We start from the raw sequence: 20,681 nt of genomic DNA on the forward strand, positions 1-20,681 counted from the left end.
CAGAACTCTTAAAACCCTAGGGATTTCCTAAAGGAGAGAAAAAGGTGCCTTTTGTTATGTTAATGTGGCGACTTTTGGAATGTCCCCAGGTCACCTAAGAATGGGGCTGGTGGCCCAGAGCACCCTCCATGTGATTGGAGGGTTAGAATTTTCAATCCACCCCAAGGCTCAGGAGAGAGGAGGGGGTCTGGAGCTTGAGTCAATCCCCAAGGGCCAATGAATAGATCAATCGTGCCTTAAGGGACAGGGTTCAGAGAGCCTCCGCGTTGGTGTGGGAGAGTGGTCTGCCTGGAGAGTGCCTGGGCTCTCCGTGTCCTCTCTCCACATGCTGCCCTGTGCATCTTTCTGAGTTCTGTGAACGACTCTAGCAAATTAGTCCAATCTAAGGAAGGGATGGTGGGAACCTCTGATTTACAACCAGTTGGTCAGATGCACAGGTGAGAACCTGGATTTACGGCCGGCGTCTGCAGCATGGCAGGTGGGGGACACTCTAGGACAGCCCGCTGCTTGTGGGATCGAATTGTCCTGGCCACAGGGTCAGCAGTGAGTTGAACTGTAGGCCACTCTGCTGGTTTCTGAGAACTGCTTGTTGGTGTGCGGGGAAGCCCCCTCCACACGTTGGAAATTGGTTGCACAGAACATTAAGGACCAAGTGAGATAAGCTGACACAAAAGGTCAAATACTGGAGGATTCCACTTACATGAGATCCCTACGGCAGCCAAGTCCATAGACAGACGGTATGGGATGGTGGGTGCCAGGTGCTGGGGAGAGAGGAGACAGGGGAGTGTTTAAGGGGTACAGGGGTTCAGTCTGGGAAGACGGGAAAGTTCTGGAAACATGTTGGTGATGGTTGTACAAGAGTGTGAATGTACTTAATGCCCCGGCACTGTATGCTTAACAGTGGTTAAGATGGTAAATTTTTATATTATGCATATTTTACCACAATTAGAAATTCAAAACCCCAAAGCAACCCTGTGGTAGGGTTCTTTCTGTGTGGAAATTCACACGTGTGTGCAGGGTGGTACCTGAAGGGAGGCAAGGAGCCTAGGAGACCAGGAAGCTACTCCAACAATCGGGGCGACAGGAGCCAGAGGCTGGATACACCGAGTGGGTTCCACATGGGTTCTGAGGTTGAGTCACAAGGACTCGCTGCAGGACTGGATGTGGGGTCTCAGAGAAAGTGGAATCGGTGTTTGGGCCTGGGGGAGTGGAAGGGGCAGGTAGAATCAGGAGTTCCTCTTTGCTGAGTCCAGAAGCTGAGGTGCATCTAAATCCCTGAATGTTCAGGCCTGAGGAAGCTAACAGCTCGCACGTTGTTTCCTGGGCCGCTTACTTTTGAGTCACAGCCACTTGCCAGACATATGTGTGGAGATACCCCTGGAAGATTCCAGCCCGGCCTCTGCTGACAAGGGCCGTGGGGCAGATGTGCCCAGCAAACCCACAGAACCAGGAGACGAAATGGTAACCTGGCGGCTGTGGTTTTAAGCCAGAGTTTCCCGGTGGCTGGCTGTCCAGCAGTGGATAAATGGTACACACAGATAACCAAGTTGCTGAGAAATGGACTCACAAGGCAGTTTTCCCCCAGCCATTGTCCCCCGAGCGGGGGACGTTCTACCTGGGATGGGGTGCTGCCTGATGCTGCTCAGCCTCTTCTGGGGACAGGAACGGCAGCGCCCCAGTATTGAGGGCTGACTGGTGTTCTCTGATGGCGTAGCTATCCTAGCACCTCAACACCGCGGGTCTCGCGTGTTGGAAGGGCTGGGGCAGGACTCGAAGCACATGCGGTGGAGAGGAGGAGGGCACACCAGGAGAGTCACCCTCTTGGCCCGTGACGTCAGTCTGGTCAACGCGTGGTGCGCATGAGTGAGGTGCGTGCCCCCCAGGCCAGAGCCCTGCCTTGAGGGACCCTTCACATCCCTTCCTCTTCCCAGAGGTCATGGACCGCCCCCTTGGGATGGGGCTGCTCCCCCAGCTGGGGGCCTGTGACCGCACAGCGCGAGCAAGAAATAAACCCTGAGGCTAGGGGGCTGCTCCGGACTGAATGCTCATGTCCCCCAAATCCGTGGATCGAGGCCCTGCCCCATGGTTGTCTCTAGAGATGGACCTCTGAGGAAGTACTGAGTGTAAACTGGGTCCTAAGGGTGGGGCCCTGATCCCTACGATTAGTGTCCTTGTAACCAGACACCAGAGAGCCCACCGCCCTGGTCACCCAGCACGCGTGAGGACACAGAAGGTGGCTGTGTGCGAGCACGAGGGTCCACACCAGAACCACATGGGCTGGCACGTGGGTCTCGGGCTCCCAGCCCCCAGGACTGGGAGATAAATCTCTGAGGTGTGCCTCCACCCCAGGGCCTGGGGCTGGCACAGGGCTTGTTCCTCGCAGCAGCAGGACACTTCCTGAACACCATGATGACCTGGGTGGAGAAGCTGGCCTGGCAGCATTGCAGGCATGAGTGGGGATGGGGGTGGTGGCAGGTGCCGAGGCCCCTCCGTGGGAGTGAGCTTGGGGTTTCCAGAAGCAGAAAGGTGTCACTCCTCTCTTCCCAGTACAAGGTGGTTTTGGGGGGCTTGGGGCTGGCTGCTTCCCTGTTCTCTGCAGCTGGGTGATGCCTCTCTGCCCTGAACCGTCTGGGACGCTCCCAATCCACCAGAGACCCCTGGCTGTGGCGCACACGGGTTCAGAGCCCAGCGTGCCACACAGCTGAGGCCTCCCGCCCCTGGGTCTCCTGGGCAAGGACTCTGACACTCGTGCACCTGCCCCAGCCGGACCCCATCTGTCACCCTCAGCTGTTAGGAATGCAGAACGGGGCCGCCCTCCTTGGGCCGCTTCACCCCAGTCTTCCCGTCCTGCGCTCCGGGAGCCGGGTCAGTACCCGGGGACAAAATACTTGCCTCGGCAGGACTCGAAAGCACGCAAGGAGCACAGCAGTTTCTGACAGCGTCACGGCCACCCTCTGTGGGGTCACGGCAGCTTGTCACCCCAGCCCGGCCCCCCGCAGCTGAGCCTGCAGACTCGTCAGAGGCGCGTGGCCCAGGGGCACGGCTTGCCACTGCCAGAGAATCTGGGGAGAGCCCAGGTCTGCTGGGGACACCATCACGTGGAGCCTGCACCGCTCAGGTTGAGGGCTGGGAACGACATTGCCCAGCTGGTGTCCCCCGGCACCCCCAACGGCAGCGCGGCGTGAAAGCTTCCTCGTGCCCAGGTGAGGGCTGCACACACCCTCTGGCCTCACGATCCCACCCTGAAACCCACCCTACAGAACAGCATCCCAGGACAGAAAGGATGTTGGCACCAAATGCAACAGCTGAAAACCACCCAAGGGTCCCTCAGCAGGTGGCTTCCCAAAAGAGCCAAGGGACAGACCAATCCGGGTAGCCTGCATCAGGATATATTTGTAAGTGATGGGAAACACCGCAATCATGGCTTCAGGGGGACAGCCCAGGCTCCTGAGGACCACAGGCTGCCCTCCTCACGGCCCCAGTGTGGCTGTGGAGGCTCCGGGCAGGAAGCAGGGAAGGTCAGAGGACAAACCAAAGTGACTTTTCTCAATGGCCAGACAGATCCCACCCCAAAATGCAGGAGACTGGAGGTTGGATCTTAACCGGCCCAGGACAGTTGTGGACGTGGAGGGTGGGACCTAGCAGCCCCCAGGAGCCACTCAGAGGCGTGGCTGAGCAGTGAGCCCTGAAGGAGCACGGCAGCAGGTGCAAACGTTTAGAGCCACACCTGATGGGTGTGGACATACAGGTATGCTGTCTGTCTGTCCCCTCAGGAAGAGGGGCTGGGTGGTAAGAGACAGGACATCTTCTTGTCAAACTGCTTTGACGAGTTCGGGGTTGGGGGACTGTGATGGCTTTGAAGGTGTCCCCCTGTGCCTGGTCCTCCTCCCATCCAGAAGTGGAGTCCAGCTGCCCCCTTGCAGGCTGGCATGCAGCAGCAGTGACCCGGCAGCACTTCCCAGGCCCCGGAGGGCATGGCTGGCACTCAGGACTCTCACCGTGGACACCAGCCCCCAGTGTGCAAGGAGACCCGGGCCACTCGAGACGGCCACTGCCGTTGAGGTCTCTGTGAGCAGGCTGCTGATGGCACGGCCCGACGGAGCCCGGGCAAGCCCGGGGCCCTGAGCAGCAGTGACAATAAGGGAGTTGTTTTACACCCTGAGTACAACAGAGATTGAAAATCAAGACAGTGATCTTTATCTTTGTTTTCCCAGTGTTGGAATGGTTTATTTCCCACCTCTCACCCCTCGTGGCTACTGTGCAGGTAACAGAGGCAGCACCCCAGCTGGGCCCCTGCTCACAGGCCCCGGCCTGGCCTTCGGGGAAGATGAGGCAGCCAGCAGGAGCCGAGAGGTTGGCTGCCCGGCCTCCTGCTCTGCTATAAGTGAGATTTGCTTAAAATGTCCTCCAGTTTCTTTAAAGGAGCAGGCTAGGCAGGGTTGCACCTGGTTCCAGAACCTTTCATGCTGGTTCCAAGGGAGCCTATCTATAAAAACTGTTCTGGCTGGGCGTCCCCGGGACAGGACACCCCACTGGCGTCCCCAGCTCAGCACCCTGAGGGATCCCTAACCCCAGAAGGTGATTTCACTGACCACTCTTAAGCTGGGCACAGGTGGATATGCAGGTGGCTGGATGGTGGGGTTGGCCTTGTCTTCCCAGTGTGGAGGGCAGGCTCTGGCCTCTGCCTCAGTCACCCCGGGACGTAGGCCGCATGCTGCCTGGACATTCCTGCAGCGGGCCAGGAGGTAGGCAGGGCGTGCCCCGGGTCCGCCGTGTGCACCATCACCTGGGCACGGGGTGAGCCAGCAGGACGGGTGGTCCAGGGGTCCTTGTCCACGCCACGGGCCATGCCAGCCATTTCTCTGGTGCCCTCACCCAGGTCTCTGCAGGAAGAAGAGGCAAAGCTTGGGGGAAGAGCGGGGACCCCGTGTAACCCGACACTGCCCCCATGCCGGGCACCTGGGCCCTGCCTTCAATGGGCTTGGGGCAGGGTCAGAACTGCCCTGAGCCTGAGGAGGCCCCTCCCTGGGCCTCAGACCCCTCACTTCTATGAGGTATGTGGTCCAAGGAGCAGCATGCCCACCTTCCAAGCTGGGAAGGGGCTTCCTGGGGCGGTGCTGGGGAAGGGGGCTTATTCAGCGTGTGCAGAAAGCACAGGGGCCAGGCCTCTCCCTGGCCCCGTTGCTGGGGGCAGAGACAGCTTTGCTCCTCCAGGCTGTCCTCTGGTGGCCTGGGGCCAGATCACCCACTGCCTGTATCTCCGGTTCCTCTGTGCATCCCACCTCCAACCCACAAACCAATCACACTCTTCAGCCTGACCAGAGGCTGCACCCCCATCTACCGGGTCGTCTCCTGCTCACACTGCCCTGCTGCTTCCTGCCCCCACTTAAGATGCTGTCTCTCTCCTTCCCCCAAATGCAGACTCTCCCCATCTGTTCACCACAGGCATCACCTCCTCCAGGAAGCCTGCCTGGATCTCTGCTCCCCCCACACTTAACTCTCAGAAAAGCTCTAGGAAGTAGTAGGAGTTAAGAAGTTATGTTGGTTTGATGAATAAGTAAATGAACCAGTTAATTAGTGGAGAGGAAAGACTGCTTGGTGGGTGAGGCTGTGGACTTTGGAGCCAGATAGCCGGAGTCCAAACTCGGCTTCACGCTTAGCAGTTATGTGCGATTCTGGACAAGTTTCTATTAAAATGGGATGGAAACAGTGCCCGCTGCTAAGGTTAGAGCAGCACCTGGCCTATTGGGAGTTGCTGGGAAACATACAGAAAACAGGAATGCCGGGGGCACATCTGGCCTCCTCCAGACAGCCCCACTGACCTAGATGGGGGGCTCGAGGCCCTGGGCCTTACCTAGGAAGGCACATCCGAGAGACAGCCGTTCCTCCCCCACTGAACTGGTGCATCCCCAGCTAAGACACAGCATGGTGTGTCACAGTCTGTAATGGGAAGGGAAGGTGCCACCGGGTAGGGGGCGATGGAAAAGCTCTGAGACCTGCCGGGGGGAGGAGGGGGGCTGACCGTCCGCGAAGGGAATGTATCAGCCGAGACCCCACGGTGCAGCCGGAGCAAAAAGGCAGGCACTTGTGGCCGTGGCTACGCTTCTGTCCCAGGACACACAGAGCTCCCAGAACAGCCGTCACCAGCAGGCGACGCACAGAGTAACCCCGAAGGACTAAAGCCAACAATACAACTGACAGCGATGGTGTGGGGAACAACACCTCAGCGTTAACCGAGGAGCCGCCGAGGAGCATGAAGCTGTGCCTGCTAAGGGAGTGAGCGGGACACAAGTCCTGACACCCGGTGACGGTGCAGCTGTTGTGAAAACGGCTCAGATAACTTGTGCTGGGCTCCTGGGGAAAGAACATGGAAATAAAAACATCCAGACTGTTGACCTCAACAGTCCATTCCTGGGTGGTCCCAAATGTCATCTTGAGAAAGGAAAACCACTCTAAGTAAGTGCAGACATTCACCCAAACCCGAGTGCAGTGGCTGGAGCATCTGGGGCGACACTCTGGGGACCGCGCACCACGTGGTGCACTGATGGAAAGGGGGCGAGGCAGCATTTCTGCCACGCCACCGTGACGTGCGCCTAGTGTGTGTCTAAGGTGCATCTGGAGCTCCAGGGAGGGAGACAGGAAATCAGCGCCTCCCTGTGGGCCAGACTCCACACTCCAGCCATGGCTGGGCCCGGGAGGTCGCAAACAGACACGGGGCCAGACCACCGCACCACAGCTGCGCCTCAAGACAAGAGCAGGATGAACGGTGACGGCCGGCACTCCCCGAGCCCTGTCCAGCCGGCCCAGGCACTGCTAAGACCCTGGCCGTTTGACGGAGGACCCTGAGGCCGCAGCAGCCGCCATGCAGCAAGGCCACCGGACGGGGACAGGTGGACGGAAAGGACTGGAGCCTGTGGAAACGTGAGCCCAGATGAGGTCGGGGACAGTGACCGTGAGCATGACAGGGGGCCCATTACACGTTCCGTCTGCTTCTGTGTGCTCCTGACATCTCCCCAAAATAAAGTTCAGGAAAGAGTTCAGAGTGACATGCAAACAGCAAAACCAAAAAGACAGTGAGTAAACAGCCAGAGCTCATCCTCATTCTTCACAACAGGAAGGGCAGAGTCACGGCACAATTAGAATCACCATGTGTAACCCCCAGGCCACAGGTCAGGGCCGTGGGGGGAGCAGTATGGCCCCTTGCAGAGTCCCCTCTTAATCACGTGACGTGGACACCTCAACCGAGAGGCCCCAGAGCATGTGACCACGGGGCGCCAGCCTGACCTGTGTCTGTGACCCACAGCAAGCGCCACCAGGGGGCACATCCGGGAGATGCAGCCTGAGTGTGGCCATGCAGAAGCCTGGCGTCCCAGAACCCGCAAGAGACAAAGCTGCCAAAAACAAACGGCCGGCCCCACTGAAGGCGCCCGGAGCCCCAGCGCTGGGGTCAGAGGGCACATGCTGAAAGCTAGAAACACCGGGAGCTGTTGTATCTGCAGCCCACGTGCAGTCTTGACCAGACTCCGGGAGTCAGAGGAAGGGACATAAGAGAAAGTCCCTGTAACGGTTCAGAAAGTCTGTGTGCCCGTGCAAGAAGCACAAGACCCAGAGCCCTGCTGCGTCCCCCGGGAGGGGACCTCCTGTCTCTGCAGGTCTGAGTTCCCAGGATAAAGGCACTGGGTGGTGGGAGCTGAGGCTCAGGTAAGGGTGGGCAGCGTGTGGGATGACGGGCGTCCTGACCGAGCTGGGCCCCCCACCCTCACGCCCAACGCCCCCCTCGCCGTGCCCGTGCCCACGTGGTGAAGCTGTAGTTGTCGTGCGCCTGGCCAGGGCGGACCCCGGGGTCCCTGCCACCACCGCCGCCATTGTTCGGGCCCTTGAGGCCGAGGTAGGAGGCCTGCACCGTATCCAAGTCCCCGGCTCTCAGCTGGAGCCACAGCTGGGTTGCCCTGGGGAGAGACGGGGGAAGGACATTCAGGATGCCAAATCCTCTGCAAGGCGGTTGATGAGCCGGACTCTGGCTCCTCACCCTGCTCACCCAGCACCATGGAGCCCAGGCCGCGAGCGGACCCAGACTGAAGGAGGCCCAGACCAGACCCATGTGTGCGGCCTGGTTAGGAAAGACCTTCCAGAGCCGCGAGGCTCTGTGAGTCGCAGGCTGCTGTGGGGCAGCACTCGGTAGCCGGGATCCCTGAGGAGCCAGGGCAGCCCCAGTGCCCCTGGACACCCGCCGGAGGCCCAGGGCACGGATGGCAAGTGCCCATGGAGCGCCCTCTGCCCTCAGGCTCGGGCGGCAGGGAGGGCTGGAGGCCGCTGGGGCCAGCGTACCTGTCGGACGGCTGCTCGCTCCTCTTCATGCACCTCATGAGGCAGCAGGTGAGGAAGGCCACGGACATGAGTAGGATGACGGCACAGCTGACGATGGAGGCGATCACGGCCACCTTGAAGCCGAAGGTCTCGTACGGCGGCACGGCTGTGAGGGAGACAGGGCCACCTCCTGCACAGGGCTCGCGAGGCCCTCGGCAACCCCGTTCCGTGGGGGAGGCAGGGAGGTAGGTGCTGGTGGCTGGGGCTGTCAGGGAACACTGTCCCCTAAAGGGGGGGGGGGGTGCTTGGGCAGGGTTTCGGAGGGTGTGTAGGAGTTCACAGCAGCACGCCCGGAAAAGCTCTGAAAGGAGTTCAGTGATAGCCCCCTGGTTCCATGGCAGCCACATGCCAGCAGTGGCCTGCTTCCACGTGCTCCAAGCTGGTAAACCCTTCAGGGGCCCACGTGCCTTCTCAGTTCACTTTCCAGGAGGCTCAAAAGCAAGAAGAATGCCTGTGCCTGAGGCCAAAGGGCCTTTGCTGCTTAACAGCCGTGTGACCTCAGCTATGGGTCGAGCAGTGTTCTACCGGCTTCTAACGGGCATCCTGGGAAGACAGGCCCAGGGTCCTAGTCTGAGCAACACTACACACCCTGCCCTGCGGTGACACTGCTCACGCCCCGCCTCCACCCTCATCCCCTGCCCCAGCTGAACACAGGCCACCCAGACCCAAGAGCTCTCCCGGCCGCCCCCGCAGCTGTATATCCATCTTCTGGCCCATGGGGGTGGGTGAGGGGAATCGTGTGCGGCACTTCTTAGGGCCTTCCTTTCCTGCCCGGCCACGACAAGCACCAGAACACAGGTGCCATTGTCTTGAGTCCCACCCCAGAGCGAGGGGCCAGCGCGGCCTGGGTCCCCCCTCCACAGGGAGTGCCGTATGAGATGCCCATCCTGAGGGCTCTGGGCCCTCAGAGAGAAAGCTCCTTGTCAGTGAATCCCTGTTATCTTGGAGCCTAATCCGGATGGGCGCCCTCCTTCTCAGAGACTGATCCAGCACACGAGCATTTGAAAGGCTCTGAGAAGTGCTCTAGCCTATTAATCCAGCATGTTCCAAACCATATTGGCTACGAAGCCCTCTTTGATGCCCGACACACGTCAACGCGATACAGTGACCTCCCTTTGGAAAACCCTTCACCACCCTGTACAACAAATACAACTCGAAAGCTAGAAAGCCATCTCGTCCCCTGACGGGGAGCCCGGGGCTGCAAGCATCCTGGCCCTCGGTGTCCCCAGTTCTAGAATCCACAGCACACACAATATCCTATTAAGGTCTGCTGCAGGGGTGCATAAAAGAATGAATGAATGAACAGACAGAGCTGCTCGCTTAAAAGATGACAGAGAACAGCTCAAACAAGCTCTCGGTGCTGACAGGCCAAGTCGGTGGCAGAGCGAGGGTTGAGGCTGCTGGGCCTGGAGTCCATGTGCAGACATGGGGCCCAGTGGGGGCTGTCCAGCTGCCAGCAGCGGGGTCGGGACCCTGCAGAGGCCTAGCGGGGACTTATACCCACCACATCCCCTCCGTGGATGCTCACACCCCACATGACAGGACCAGGTGCCCCCCACCCCCTGCAGGTACTCAGGGGAAGCGGGCCTCACACTTGCACACGGGGCTCACTGAAGACCACTCGGCAATGCTCCCCTTCCAAGCACAGGTGAGGAGGCCGGACCCAACCATCTGGTGGCCTGAGGGGCAGTGGAACACGAGGACAGTCCCCACGGAAGTGCCGTCGCCATGAAGGACTTGAAGGGTGCCCCGCGGGGGTGGCTGCACCCGTGTGCACGTGCCTAGGGGAGAAGAGAGCAGAGATGAGGACCCTACCCTGGACGGCAGAGGGTGGGAAGGAGCCCCGGCGGGGAAGGGCGCTGCTGCTCCGACAGCCACACGACGCCCTGGGTAGGGTGCCACGGCCCAGGCCATCTGGCGTGGCAGCCACTCGGCCGGTGGCCTGGGGGCCGACGCGGAGCAGATCCCAACATTAAGCGAACTTTGGAGGCGCCAAAGACCACAGCGGTGAAAAAACGAATCTGTGTCAGAAGACAAGGAAAGCAAACACAGGCGACTCTCGAACAACACGGTTTTGAACTGCTCGGGTACACTCAAGTGTGGACTTTTTACAGGACAGGGCTGTAAATGGATTTTCTCTTACTTACGACTTTCTTAATGACGTTTCTTTTCTCTAGTTTACTTTACTGTAATCATACGGTACATAACCCATGTAACATGCGAGACAGGTGTGAACCAGCTCTTGATGTGATCGGTAAGGCTTCCGGCCAACAGTAGCCATTAGTGGTTAAGTTTTCGGGGAGTCAGAAGTTATATCCAAATATCAACTGCATGAGGGTCAGGACCCCTAACTCCTGTGTTGGTCAAGGGTCAACTACACACAATTAGTATCTAAGCGTAGCTCCAAAGGCAGAAGCAAGGAAAAAACAGGGGAAGGGAGAGACGGGCAGTGTGCGTGAAAAGTAAGAAAGGAGAACTTTCGTTGCTCCAATAACTAAGACACAAACAAGCTCAGGTGAAACAACCAGGAAGAGATCTGGAGAGCGCAGGACGAAGGTTCAACCCCCTTGCTGGTTGGTATCTTCGTACCCATCCACAAAAGCTGACCCCAAACAAAAAACAATGGCTAACGTGGGAACACGTGCTTCGCAGAAAAAACACAAGGAGCCGAGAGGCAAGAATCTGTTTCCTCACAGTAGCTGAGGATGTGCGGATTCAGGGACCTCGTCTCTCACCCCTCGAGCTGGCCAATCGTAAGAGGCCTGGGAGAGTTCAAGAGGCCTGGGAACGCCAGCTCTGCGTGGATCCAAACCTTTCCGGGTGGGAAAACGTGTGAAGAGCTTTGTGTCGTGGATCATCCGAGAATTTAGCCAAAGGAAAGAATTACGAATCTGCAGCCAGGATTTCTACACCAGGATGTTCACCCCCACGTGTACAGAAACCACCAATGTGCCTGGCCGTGGACCCGTGCGGCCAAGCAAGGCATAGCCTGGTGACAAATGCCAGCCAGCCGTCCTTCCATAAGGATGTACAGAGACGGTATGAACGGAGTGGCAATCACAGCACCGTCATAAGACCGCCACAATGACAACAGCTGGCACTTACAGGGAGCCTACAGAGTGCCGGACGCTGAACGCACGCCTTACGTGCACCGACACGTCAACCTGGACAGTGCCTTCCTGGGGAGCCACCGTTCTCCCCACTTGACAGGTTAGGAAACCGAGGCACAGGGTGGCTAAGTCACTTCCCAAGGCTACACAGCTCTTGTGTTGCAGGGCAGGGATTCGGAACCAGCAAGACGGCACCAGGCTACCTGCTGAACACGTGTGTGCACACGGACATATGCACGCAGCCACGTGCCCTGTGTCTGGCTCCCCTGCTCAGCACAAGGCCCAGGGAAGGCACCAGCCACGACATTCTGCCGTCAGCCTGGCACGCTGGGACCCAGCCAAGCTCCTGCACTCGCCAGGCTGCGTGACACGTGGCCTTTCCCGTGTTCACTCGGACGGCAGCACCAGGCCGGCTCCTTCCGTGCTCCAGCCCTGACACGTGGACACTTCTTGATCCGCAGCCAACTCGCCAGCCAACGCTGCGGGCTCTGCTTTTAAAATCTGTACCCAGGACACCCCCCGGGGGCTAGAGTGCCCCCCAAGGCCACGCCCACCTGGAAGCAGCCACGGGGGCTCCATGCGTGCCACCATGGCACCCCGTTCCACATAAGCTGTGGGAGGAGAGCACACCCAGGACCGCCCGGGACAGCAGCTGTCACTCGGGACAGCCACACACGCACATGCCTGGCACATCCAACCTGTCCAGAGGGGAAACCAAGGCAGGGGGAGGTCAAGCCACCCCTTGTCCAGCTGTGCTGGCCTTGCCCCACTCAGGGCGAGGTTGTTAAGGGGGCAGCAGCCTGAGCATCGGCCCCGCTTCGTGCTCTCAGGAAAACAGTAGGAGCCGCGGCTGCCCCTGGCCTCACCATGGCAGTGACTGTGAGTGACAGCATTTGGCTGTGCTCTGCCACGCCGCACTAGTCCACCCCTTGTTCTGCCCCACCGAGAACTGGGGGGAGGGGGGCTCACGGGCCGAAATGTGGGGCAGAATGTGAGCCGGGGGCCCTCATGCTTTGTGCAAGGGGTGGGGTGCTGACTCCTGGATCAGCTGACACCGGGAACCTAGTGGGTGCTTGGCTACAGCCCTGTGAGCAGGGCAGTCCATCACTACCTTACAGATGGGGAAACTGAGGCACAGCAAGGCTGGGTGACACACCGCGGGAACTGGCCGCAGCTGTCCCCGTCTGTCCTGCGGCTGGGAGGATGTGGGCCCCCGTCTGCAGGTGTCCGACACCAGCATCACTACCCCCACCAGCAATGCAGCTCTGATAGAATGTTCTGGCCAAGAAGCACCCTCACTCCCAGCCTCGTGCAGCACTCCTAACCATCTCAGAGGACAGCGGAGAAGAATCATCGTCTCCGTTTTGCCGCGAGGAAACCAAGGTTCCACAGGGGAGGGGCCCGGGACTAAGTCAGCAGCAGAGCAGGGGGTGTGGGTACCTGTCCCAAGAGCGGGTCTTTCCCTGATAGACGGCACTACCAAATTACTAAGATGGTGTCAACAATCACAAAGGAAAAGAACAGGTAAATCAGAAAAGAAAAACCAATGTCTCAGAAACCAGGGGAAGGGCAATTAGTTTTATTTTTTTTTTTAATTTTTTTTTTCAACGTTTATTTATTTTTGGGACAGAGAGAGACAGAGCATGAGCGGGGGAGGGGCAGAGAGAGAGGGAGACACAGAATCGGAAACAGGCTCCAGGCTCTGAGCCATCAGCCCAGAGCCCGACGCGGGGCTCGAACTCACGGACCGCGAGATCGTGACCTGGCTGAAGTCGGAGGCTTAACCGACTGCGCCACCCAGGCGCCCCTAAGTTTTAAAAAAAAATTTAAATAAAAAGCATTCACATCAGAAAAGAAGCAAACCTCCATTTGACACCATCTCGAATCCAAAAATCCCCAGGCATCTACTAAAAACCTGCAGAAACTCGTAAGTCCAGCAAGGCTGCAGGATGCAAGCCCAACACCTGAAAATCCATCATATTTCAGCACACTGGCAGGGAACAAAGTGGAATAAAGAAAGCAATTCTACTTACAAGAGCGTCCGAAGGAATACATTGCTTAGGAATAAAATGAACAAAAGAAGAGTAAAACTTAAACCCCGAAAACTACAAGACACTGCGGGCGGAAATAAAGGTCCTGCCCAGAGGTGAAGTCAGTCGCACGTGCCCGAGGGCCGGGAGACTGACCGCCCCACTAGCCTCGGCTCCTCTGCAGACACACCACAGCCCCTCCCAGAGTCCCAGCTGCTGCCTTTCCAGAAACTGACAGGAGGGTCCTAAAATTCTTAAGGAAATGCAGAAAACCTAGGATAGTTCCAACAAAAACTCTCTTGAAAAACATCAAAGTTGGAGGACTCACACTTTCTTGTTTCGAAACTTTCCACAAAGCTACGGTGAGAAAGGGACAGACCCGGAGCCAATGGAGCAGAAGTGACAGTGCAGAAATGAACTCTTGAAGTCAGGTGAGCTTTGATGAGGGCACGAGGACCGTTCGGCGGGAAGAGAACGGTGTTCCAGCAGCTAGTGCTGGGCAACAACATCCACAGGCAAAGCAGCGCTGGCCCTCTCCCCACACCAGACACAAAAACGAACTTCGAGTGCATCCCAGACCTAAATGTAAGAGCTAAATCTGCAGAACTCTCAGACGAAAGCAGAGGGATGAATCTTCCTGACCTTGATTCGACACCAAAAGACTAACGACAAAAGCAAAAAATAGATAAATGGGACTTGACTGAAATTAAAAATCTTTGTGCTTCAAAGGCCATGATCAAGAAAGTAAGAAGACAAGCTACAGAGTGTGAAAAAATATTTGTCAACTGTATATCTGATAAAGGACTTGTGTTTAGAGTGCGGAAGTTATTATGCTGAACTATAAATGAAAAAAATTTTTATTTGAGAGAGAGAAAGAGTGCGCGCGAGAGTGGGGAGGGGGCGGGGAGGGGGCAGAGGGAGAGAGAGGGAGGGAGGTGACAGAGGGAGAGAGAGAGACTCTTAAGCAGGCCCCTTGTTCAGTGCAGAGCCCAAGGCGGGGCTCGATCCACCAACCTGGGATCATAACCTGAGCCGAAATCAAGAGTCGGCCGTTCAAGCAACTGAACCACCCAGATGCCCCGTTATACTCACTCCAACATAAAAGACAAATAACCAAATTTAAAAATGGGTAAAGTATCTGGACAGACATTTCTCGACAGACATACCAGTGGCCCCCATAAGCACATGAAAAGATGCTCAACGTCCTTCCTTCAGGCAAATGCAAATCAAATCACCAGGGAGTCCCTGCTTCACATCCAGCAAGCACCTGTCCCTGAAAAGGACCAGGTGTCCCCAGGAGGTGGAGAACCTGGAGCCGCGTGCCCTGCAGGTGGGAGCCCAACATGTGAAGCCCCCTTCCTGACGGTCACATGGGGCGTTACCACGTGGTGCAGCGCCGCCCCGCCCAGCAACACAACCGAGATGAAAACACATCCACACACAGACTTGCACGCACGCACACACAACAGCGTCACTCACGAGAGCCAAACGGTGGAAACCACCCCAACGTCCACACGGATGAGTGGACAGATAACTAGAAAATGGTACAAGCCCCGCTGGAACAGCACCAGACGACAAAAAGGAGGGGGGCAGCGACACAGGCCACGGTGTGGCCGAACCCTATGAGGACAGGACGCTCGGTGCCTGAGCCAGTCACAAAACCTCATGTTGTCAGACTCTGTTTATAGGAAGTGTCCGGAAGAGGCAAGCAAATCCTCACAGGCGGAAAGCAGATTAGCCATGGGCGGGGGGTGCGGGGGGCGCGGGGGGGGGGGGGAGACTGCTGGAGGGCGCACGGCTTCTCTCCGGGGTGATGAAATGTTCTAAAAAGGACTGTGGTGATGGCTGTACCTATCTGAAAACGTACTATAAGCCACTGAGCTGCACACGTTAAATGCACACTTTAAATGGGTGAGTGACATCTCAATAAAGCTCCTAAAAATTCCAGGAAAATACTTGTGTCAATCAAAGAAGTGCAAATTTAAAATGCGAGGTATTGTTTTGGCCCCTTAGCTTGGTCAAGATGGAAAAGACTGGCGTACCGGGGCGGGTGGGGTGTGTGTGTGTGCGCGCAGAGCCCCAGCGTGGAGGGCAGGGGACCCACCCTGTGCCCTCGAGGTGGACACTGCCCGCTTCCGCTCGCTGACCTGGGACTGAACACTGCAGACTCTGGGCTCTTAATGGACCGCCACGCTTGGCCTCGACAGGCGCCAAGGCAGGAGCGACGGAAAGGCTGTCCCAGCCACCGGGCTGCAGCCAGCGCCCCCACCAGGACCCGTGGCCACGGACACCGGCTGTCCTCCCCGCCAGGAGGCGGGCAGGGCATTGTGGAACCGGGTAGACTGGAGCAGCCACAGGCCGGCCACGTGGCCCCTCCCCCGGGGTCACCAGGGAGCCAACACTTCCTAGTCCTCAATTTAGAGCCGCCACTTCTGCTTCTGGGGCTGGGGCCGCTAAGCAGCCTCTTTCGGTGCTGCCCCGTGTGACCCGCCTGGGGAGGGGGCTGGCCAGGGGGAGAGGCCGGGAGCGCTCACAGCACCCGCACCAAGTGCCTGGCCTGCACACCTAGAACTTTCTCAAGAAGGTCAGGAGCCCTGAGGGACAGACCAGAGCGGCAGCAGAGGTGATGAAGCAGCCTGGTGAAGTGTCAAGGGCAGGGTCAGGCTGGGAGGTGTGGTAATAAATCCATTCAGCTCTGCGGGTGCGTCTGTGATATTTAAGACAAGGGGAGAGAGCCTCCAGCCAGTGTCACTGCTGAATGTCACCGCCTGGCAGCCAGGGCCCGGCCCAGCCCAGACCCCTCGGGCTCTGCGGCACCCCCCCCCCCCCCCCCCCCCCCCCGCCCCTGCTGCTCTGGGCCTGTGACCCATCTGGAAGTACCCAGACAGCACTGCCATCTCAGGAACTGCTTCGCCCTGTGTGCACGGGTTGGGGGAGGGCCCCGCTGTCACTCACATCCTGTGCTGCTGCCGGTTCCCGTGGGGGTGGCCAGGATGCCCATCCTGGGTTTCTCCACCCAGGGGATGGGTCACACATCTGAAAGGAGAGAAGTGATTCTCCCTAAGGTGCTCAGAGCCATAAAGGGGACAGAGAGAGGGGGGCCGTCAGGGAAGGGGGAGGTGCGGCACCGACCCGCAGACAGGAGACAGGATTTAGAGCCCACCCAGTGAGCACACTGTGGGGTGGGGGTCTGCGGGTCTCCGAGAGACTCAGAGTGGGGGGCTTTAAGTGCAGTCCTGGCTCTGTGCCCCAGCCCTGCGGCCTCACACTCTGCATTTCTGCAGCGAGCTGAGCTCACACCCGTCAGAGGCAGGGAGCCACAGCATCGGTGTGTGGCCGGCCAAACACAGGGCCAGAGGAATAATCATGGTGAGAGGAGGGGGAGGAGCCCTGCCCACTACCTGCCCAGAAGAGGGGAATGCCTTCCCTGGGGGGCCGACCGGGAGCCCCACGTCCCAGACAGGATGCTGAGGTGGGAAGGTGCTCCTGCCCCTGCTGGGAAGCCCCCAGCCCCCAAACCTCAGGCCCTCTCCACTGGGTCTGACTTGAGTCCTGGACCTAGGCCTCACCTTGCTCAGACTCAATTTCCCCATCTGCAAAACAGGGTGAACTGCCCCCCCCCCCCCCGCAAGGGTCATGAGAAGAGTAAGGCCACCCCAGGGAGACCTCAGAGCAGTGCCTGAGCTCAGAAACACTCCCCAGGAGGGGGCTCAATGCCTCATTCTGAGCACCCAGCCCATGGCACCCCAGACACCCCCAGGCTCCTATGGGTCTCTTCCAGCATCCCTTCTGTGGGCCCAGAAGGCCAGGGAACACATCTCTGGGCTGAGCCCATTTTCCAGATGAGGAAACTGATGTCCCCCGTGTACACTGGCAGGGTCCCCACAAGACCCTTCCACAGAACTGGTGACACACAGCCAGGGCAGGGAGGTGGTTGAGTGCCAAAGGGCTGCGGGGGCTGTAGTCACGTCCACCCAAGACCCCCTCCCAGAGACGTCCTGAGGAATCACCACGGCCGGCGGATGGGCCAGCGGGCCCTTGACACCATGGCCCTTGACACGGCAAACCCAGCTTCTGCTCACAGCCCTTACTGACCCCTCCCCGTCCTGGAGACCCCAGACCCCATCACTGGCTCCCAACAGCCCCTCCCTTGATATCTAAGAGGCAAATCCCACCTTCTCCTGTCGCTGCTGAAAACCCTCACAGACACCCCGCTGCCCCCGGGCATCCTGCAGGACACCCTCACGCTGTCCTCTCCTCCAGGCCCCTCCCACCTGTGGCTGGCCCAGACACCTGGCGCTGCACCCCCCCAGCCGTTCTCTGGCTGGACCTATGCACCCCTCAACCGTGGGTGCATTGCTCCTTGGGCCTTTCGTGGCCTTTTTGTACGACCTCTTTTTTACTAGGTGCAAATAAATCTTAAAGCAGGAAAAACAAAGTAAATGGATTCACTGCAAAGAAGACACAAACCCAAACCAAACCCTAGGGGCTCCCTGGACGGTGAAGGGCAGACTTGCCCTGGAACGCCCCTTGTCCCCAGCTCCCGCCCCAACGGGTCCAGGAGGATGCTCCCTCTCATGGGGGGGGGGGTGCAGGGCCTGCCACCGTGCTTCCCCAGCCCAGCCCCGCATGGCCAGCAGGGTGGAGAACAAGTCTGTTTGTTAATCTTTTATCTGGAACCTTGGGCCGCAGGCCTGCTTGCTCCGTCCTCCTCCTTCCCGGAGCCCACATAGCCCTCAAACCCTGACCTCCCCGCGCCACCCGCCCCCCCCAGGACCTGGTAAATCAGTTACTTTTTTCCGTTCTGGGAAGAGGTGCACTGGGACTGGGATGGGGAGACAGGTTGCTGGGCCCGCTCACCACCGGCCTGGGTCCCTGCGACACTGGAGAGTTGCTTCCTTGATCTGCGTCTGGGTTTCCCCCAAACGGAAAGGGAAACCCAAGGAGGCGAGTTCAAAGGGTGGCATGTGCTCTGTGGAGGGTGGGACCCCCAAGACCCCAGCAGGGGGGGACAGCCACACGTGGGGGGGGCCCACAGCCCCGGCTGTGTGTCTTCAGGCTAGATACTCGCCCTCTCTGAGCACGTCTCCTGTCCCCTCCGAGGGCAGGCCCGGGCCTCGGGCCTCGGCCACAGTGGAGACGGGGTCTCCCGGCACGCCCCCCCCCAGCTGGTGGGTCAGCCCACACTGGCGGAATCCCCAGTGTGTTTCAGAGCAGACCCAGGCTGGTTCCCACCCAGGAAGAGCTGCCACCCAAAGCTCCAGGGGCGGGGGAAGGAACGTGAAGGCAGAAGGCGGGGCTGGACCTCGGAACAAGGAGGCCACACTTGAATTCCCACCACTCCCCTTGGGCCTCGGTCTGTCCTCTGTGAAGTGGGCGCAGATCACCGGTGGGGCAGGGATATAGGAGTCACGCCCCTGGCACGCCCTCATCATCCGGGTCCTCCTGCAGCCCCTTTCCCAGGCATCTCCTTCAAGGCCCTTCCAGAAGTGGGAGGGGGTCACCTCTGGCTGCTGGAACCGTGTCCTTCCCGCAGGGCTGCGTTCCTGCACAATCTCCCCCATCAGGGAGTGCTGGAGCAGCCCGGGATGCGGGCCAGGGCCGGCGGGGGCCTGTGGGCAGCGGAAGGGTGGCCTCCATGGAGAGCTGGGCACCCGGCCTCCACTCAACAAACACTTAACCCCTGCTGTGAGCCAGCCTCTGCCCTTCACCAGCCACACCTGGGCGAAGAGGTAAGAACGTGGACCCCGGGACGCCAGGTCCGTGCGGCTAGACGTTGGAAGAGCAGAGTGATGCGTCCATTTTACCACGGCAAGGAAAAACATGCCCCCCGCCCCCACTGCTAGGTTGTAGCGTGTGCCAAACTGTCACAACCCCACAGGGACAAGTGGGTACACATTTCAAGCTCAAAAGACTGGGGCCATGGGGCAGGGGGATGGTGGGGTCTGGGGTGACTGTGTTACCCTGGAGCAGAACAACTGTGGCGGGGGTGGGGGGTGCACAGGCCTTCCTGACTCCCCCTGACTGGTCCACAAGGCCGGGGACAGGCATGCAGTGCCCACTAAGCACGTGGGGGAAACTGAGGCCAGAAGCAGAGCCACACATCCCCGGTGAGAGGTGTCTTTCAACCCCAAATGCTGGGGAAGGGCTAATGGGCTGGGACCCCCAGGGCGGCCAGAGGAGTCTGAGCCCTAAGATGGGAGGCGGGGAAAGCCTGAGGGCGGGGACTGGCCTCTGAGGCCCCACCCCCCACCCCCAGGATTCTCAGCAAACCGTCTTTTGTATGCAGACACATCAGGGCCTCCCCTTCCCCGTCCTAGGCTGGTCTTGTGCAAGTCTCTCCACCTCTTTTGGTCAACACTCACCTCCCCGGCAGTGGGGCAACACTCACTCGGTCGTCACAAGCACCAAATTCGGTATTAGGGGGACAGGGAGTCAAAGAAAATAAACCCACCTCACCAGGCCAGGCTGCCCCTAGAGCCAAGCACCTCTCCTCTGCCGGCAACTTGCCTCCTTGGGCCTCAGTTTCCCCATTTGAGAAGGAGCTGCCCGCCAGGGCCCCCAGGGTGGGGACTGTTTTAAGCAGGACTGGCAGCACCCAGCGGGGGGCTCCTCCAGGCCCCGCTTCCACCCGTGCGAAGAGCCCAGTCCTGAGCCTGGCCTGGGCCACAGGTGTGCAGACACCTTCAGGCATAAGGGGGAGGGGGCAGTGTCCGCTAAAGTGAGCCTCGGGGACCTCTGGTTCTGTTTCTCAGTTAGGTTTTAGGCGCATTCATGCAGCAAAGCCAGCCTCCAAACCTGGGGCTTCGGACGAGCTGCACACCGCAGCCAAAGCACGAAGGTGAACCCTCTTCAAAACATTCTCGAAATCAGTCACAAAGTACGCTAAGTGCCAGTCCTCCCACTTCCGGAGACCCCAGACTTCGTCCCTGGCCCGGGAGCCTGGCGACCGCGGAGAGTCGTTCCCCCGCCAGGCTCAGTTTCCTCACCTGTGAACTGGGGGTGGGGGGCCAGCCGGGGCACCGGAGCGCCTCCCCGCTAAGCGAGGCCGGGTCCCCACGTCGGCCGCACCGACTTCCCTGCTCCGAGCGGGGCGCGGGCGGGGCGGGCGCCGCAGCGGGAGCGGGCGCGCACCTGCGCGGAGGGGCGGCTGGCCGCCGCCGCCTGGTTTCGG

At 59.3% G+C, this 20,681-nt stretch overlaps 1 protein-coding gene and 1 long non-coding RNA gene across 3 annotated transcripts in view; one reads left to right on the forward strand and one right to left on the reverse strand.

Moving 5' to 3' along the window:
- Positions 1 to 4,195: 4,195 nt before the first annotated feature.
- SUSD3 (sushi domain containing 3) overlaps positions 4,196 to 20,681 on the reverse strand; it is a 17,294-nt gene continuing 808 nt past the window's right edge. The window contains exons 2-6 of one of the 2 annotated variants that reach the window (XM_040449592.1): positions 16,463 to 16,543; positions 9,960 to 10,148; positions 8,329 to 8,473; positions 7,797 to 7,949; positions 4,196 to 4,883 (exon numbers count right to left, since the gene is read on the reverse strand). In XM_040449592.1, the coding sequence (XP_040305526.1) occupies positions 4,691 to 4,883; positions 7,797 to 7,949; positions 8,329 to 8,473; positions 9,960 to 10,148; positions 16,463 to 16,508 (726 nt within the window). In that variant the 5' untranslated portion in view covers positions 16,509 to 16,543 and the 3' untranslated portion in view covers positions 4,196 to 4,690. The remainder of the gene's footprint in view (positions 4,884 to 7,796; positions 7,950 to 8,328; positions 8,474 to 9,959; positions 10,149 to 16,462; positions 16,544 to 20,681) is intronic. The other variant, XM_040449591.1, reaches the window with a different exon arrangement.
- LOC121013780 (uncharacterized) overlaps positions 8,627 to 20,681 on the forward strand; it is a 22,588-nt gene continuing 10,533 nt past the window's right edge. The window contains exon 1 of the long non-coding RNA XR_005782920.1: positions 8,627 to 8,641. This is a non-coding gene — a long non-coding RNA (uncharacterized LOC121013780). The remainder of the gene's footprint in view (positions 8,642 to 20,681) is intronic.

This window comes from Herpailurus yagouaroundi, unplaced genomic scaffold (genome assembly GCF_014898765.1).
Source record: "Herpailurus yagouaroundi ecotype Mexico unplaced genomic scaffold, PumYag 199, whole genome shotgun sequence".
NCBI classification, from domain to species: Eukaryota; Metazoa; Chordata; class Mammalia; order Carnivora; family Felidae; genus Herpailurus; species Herpailurus yagouaroundi.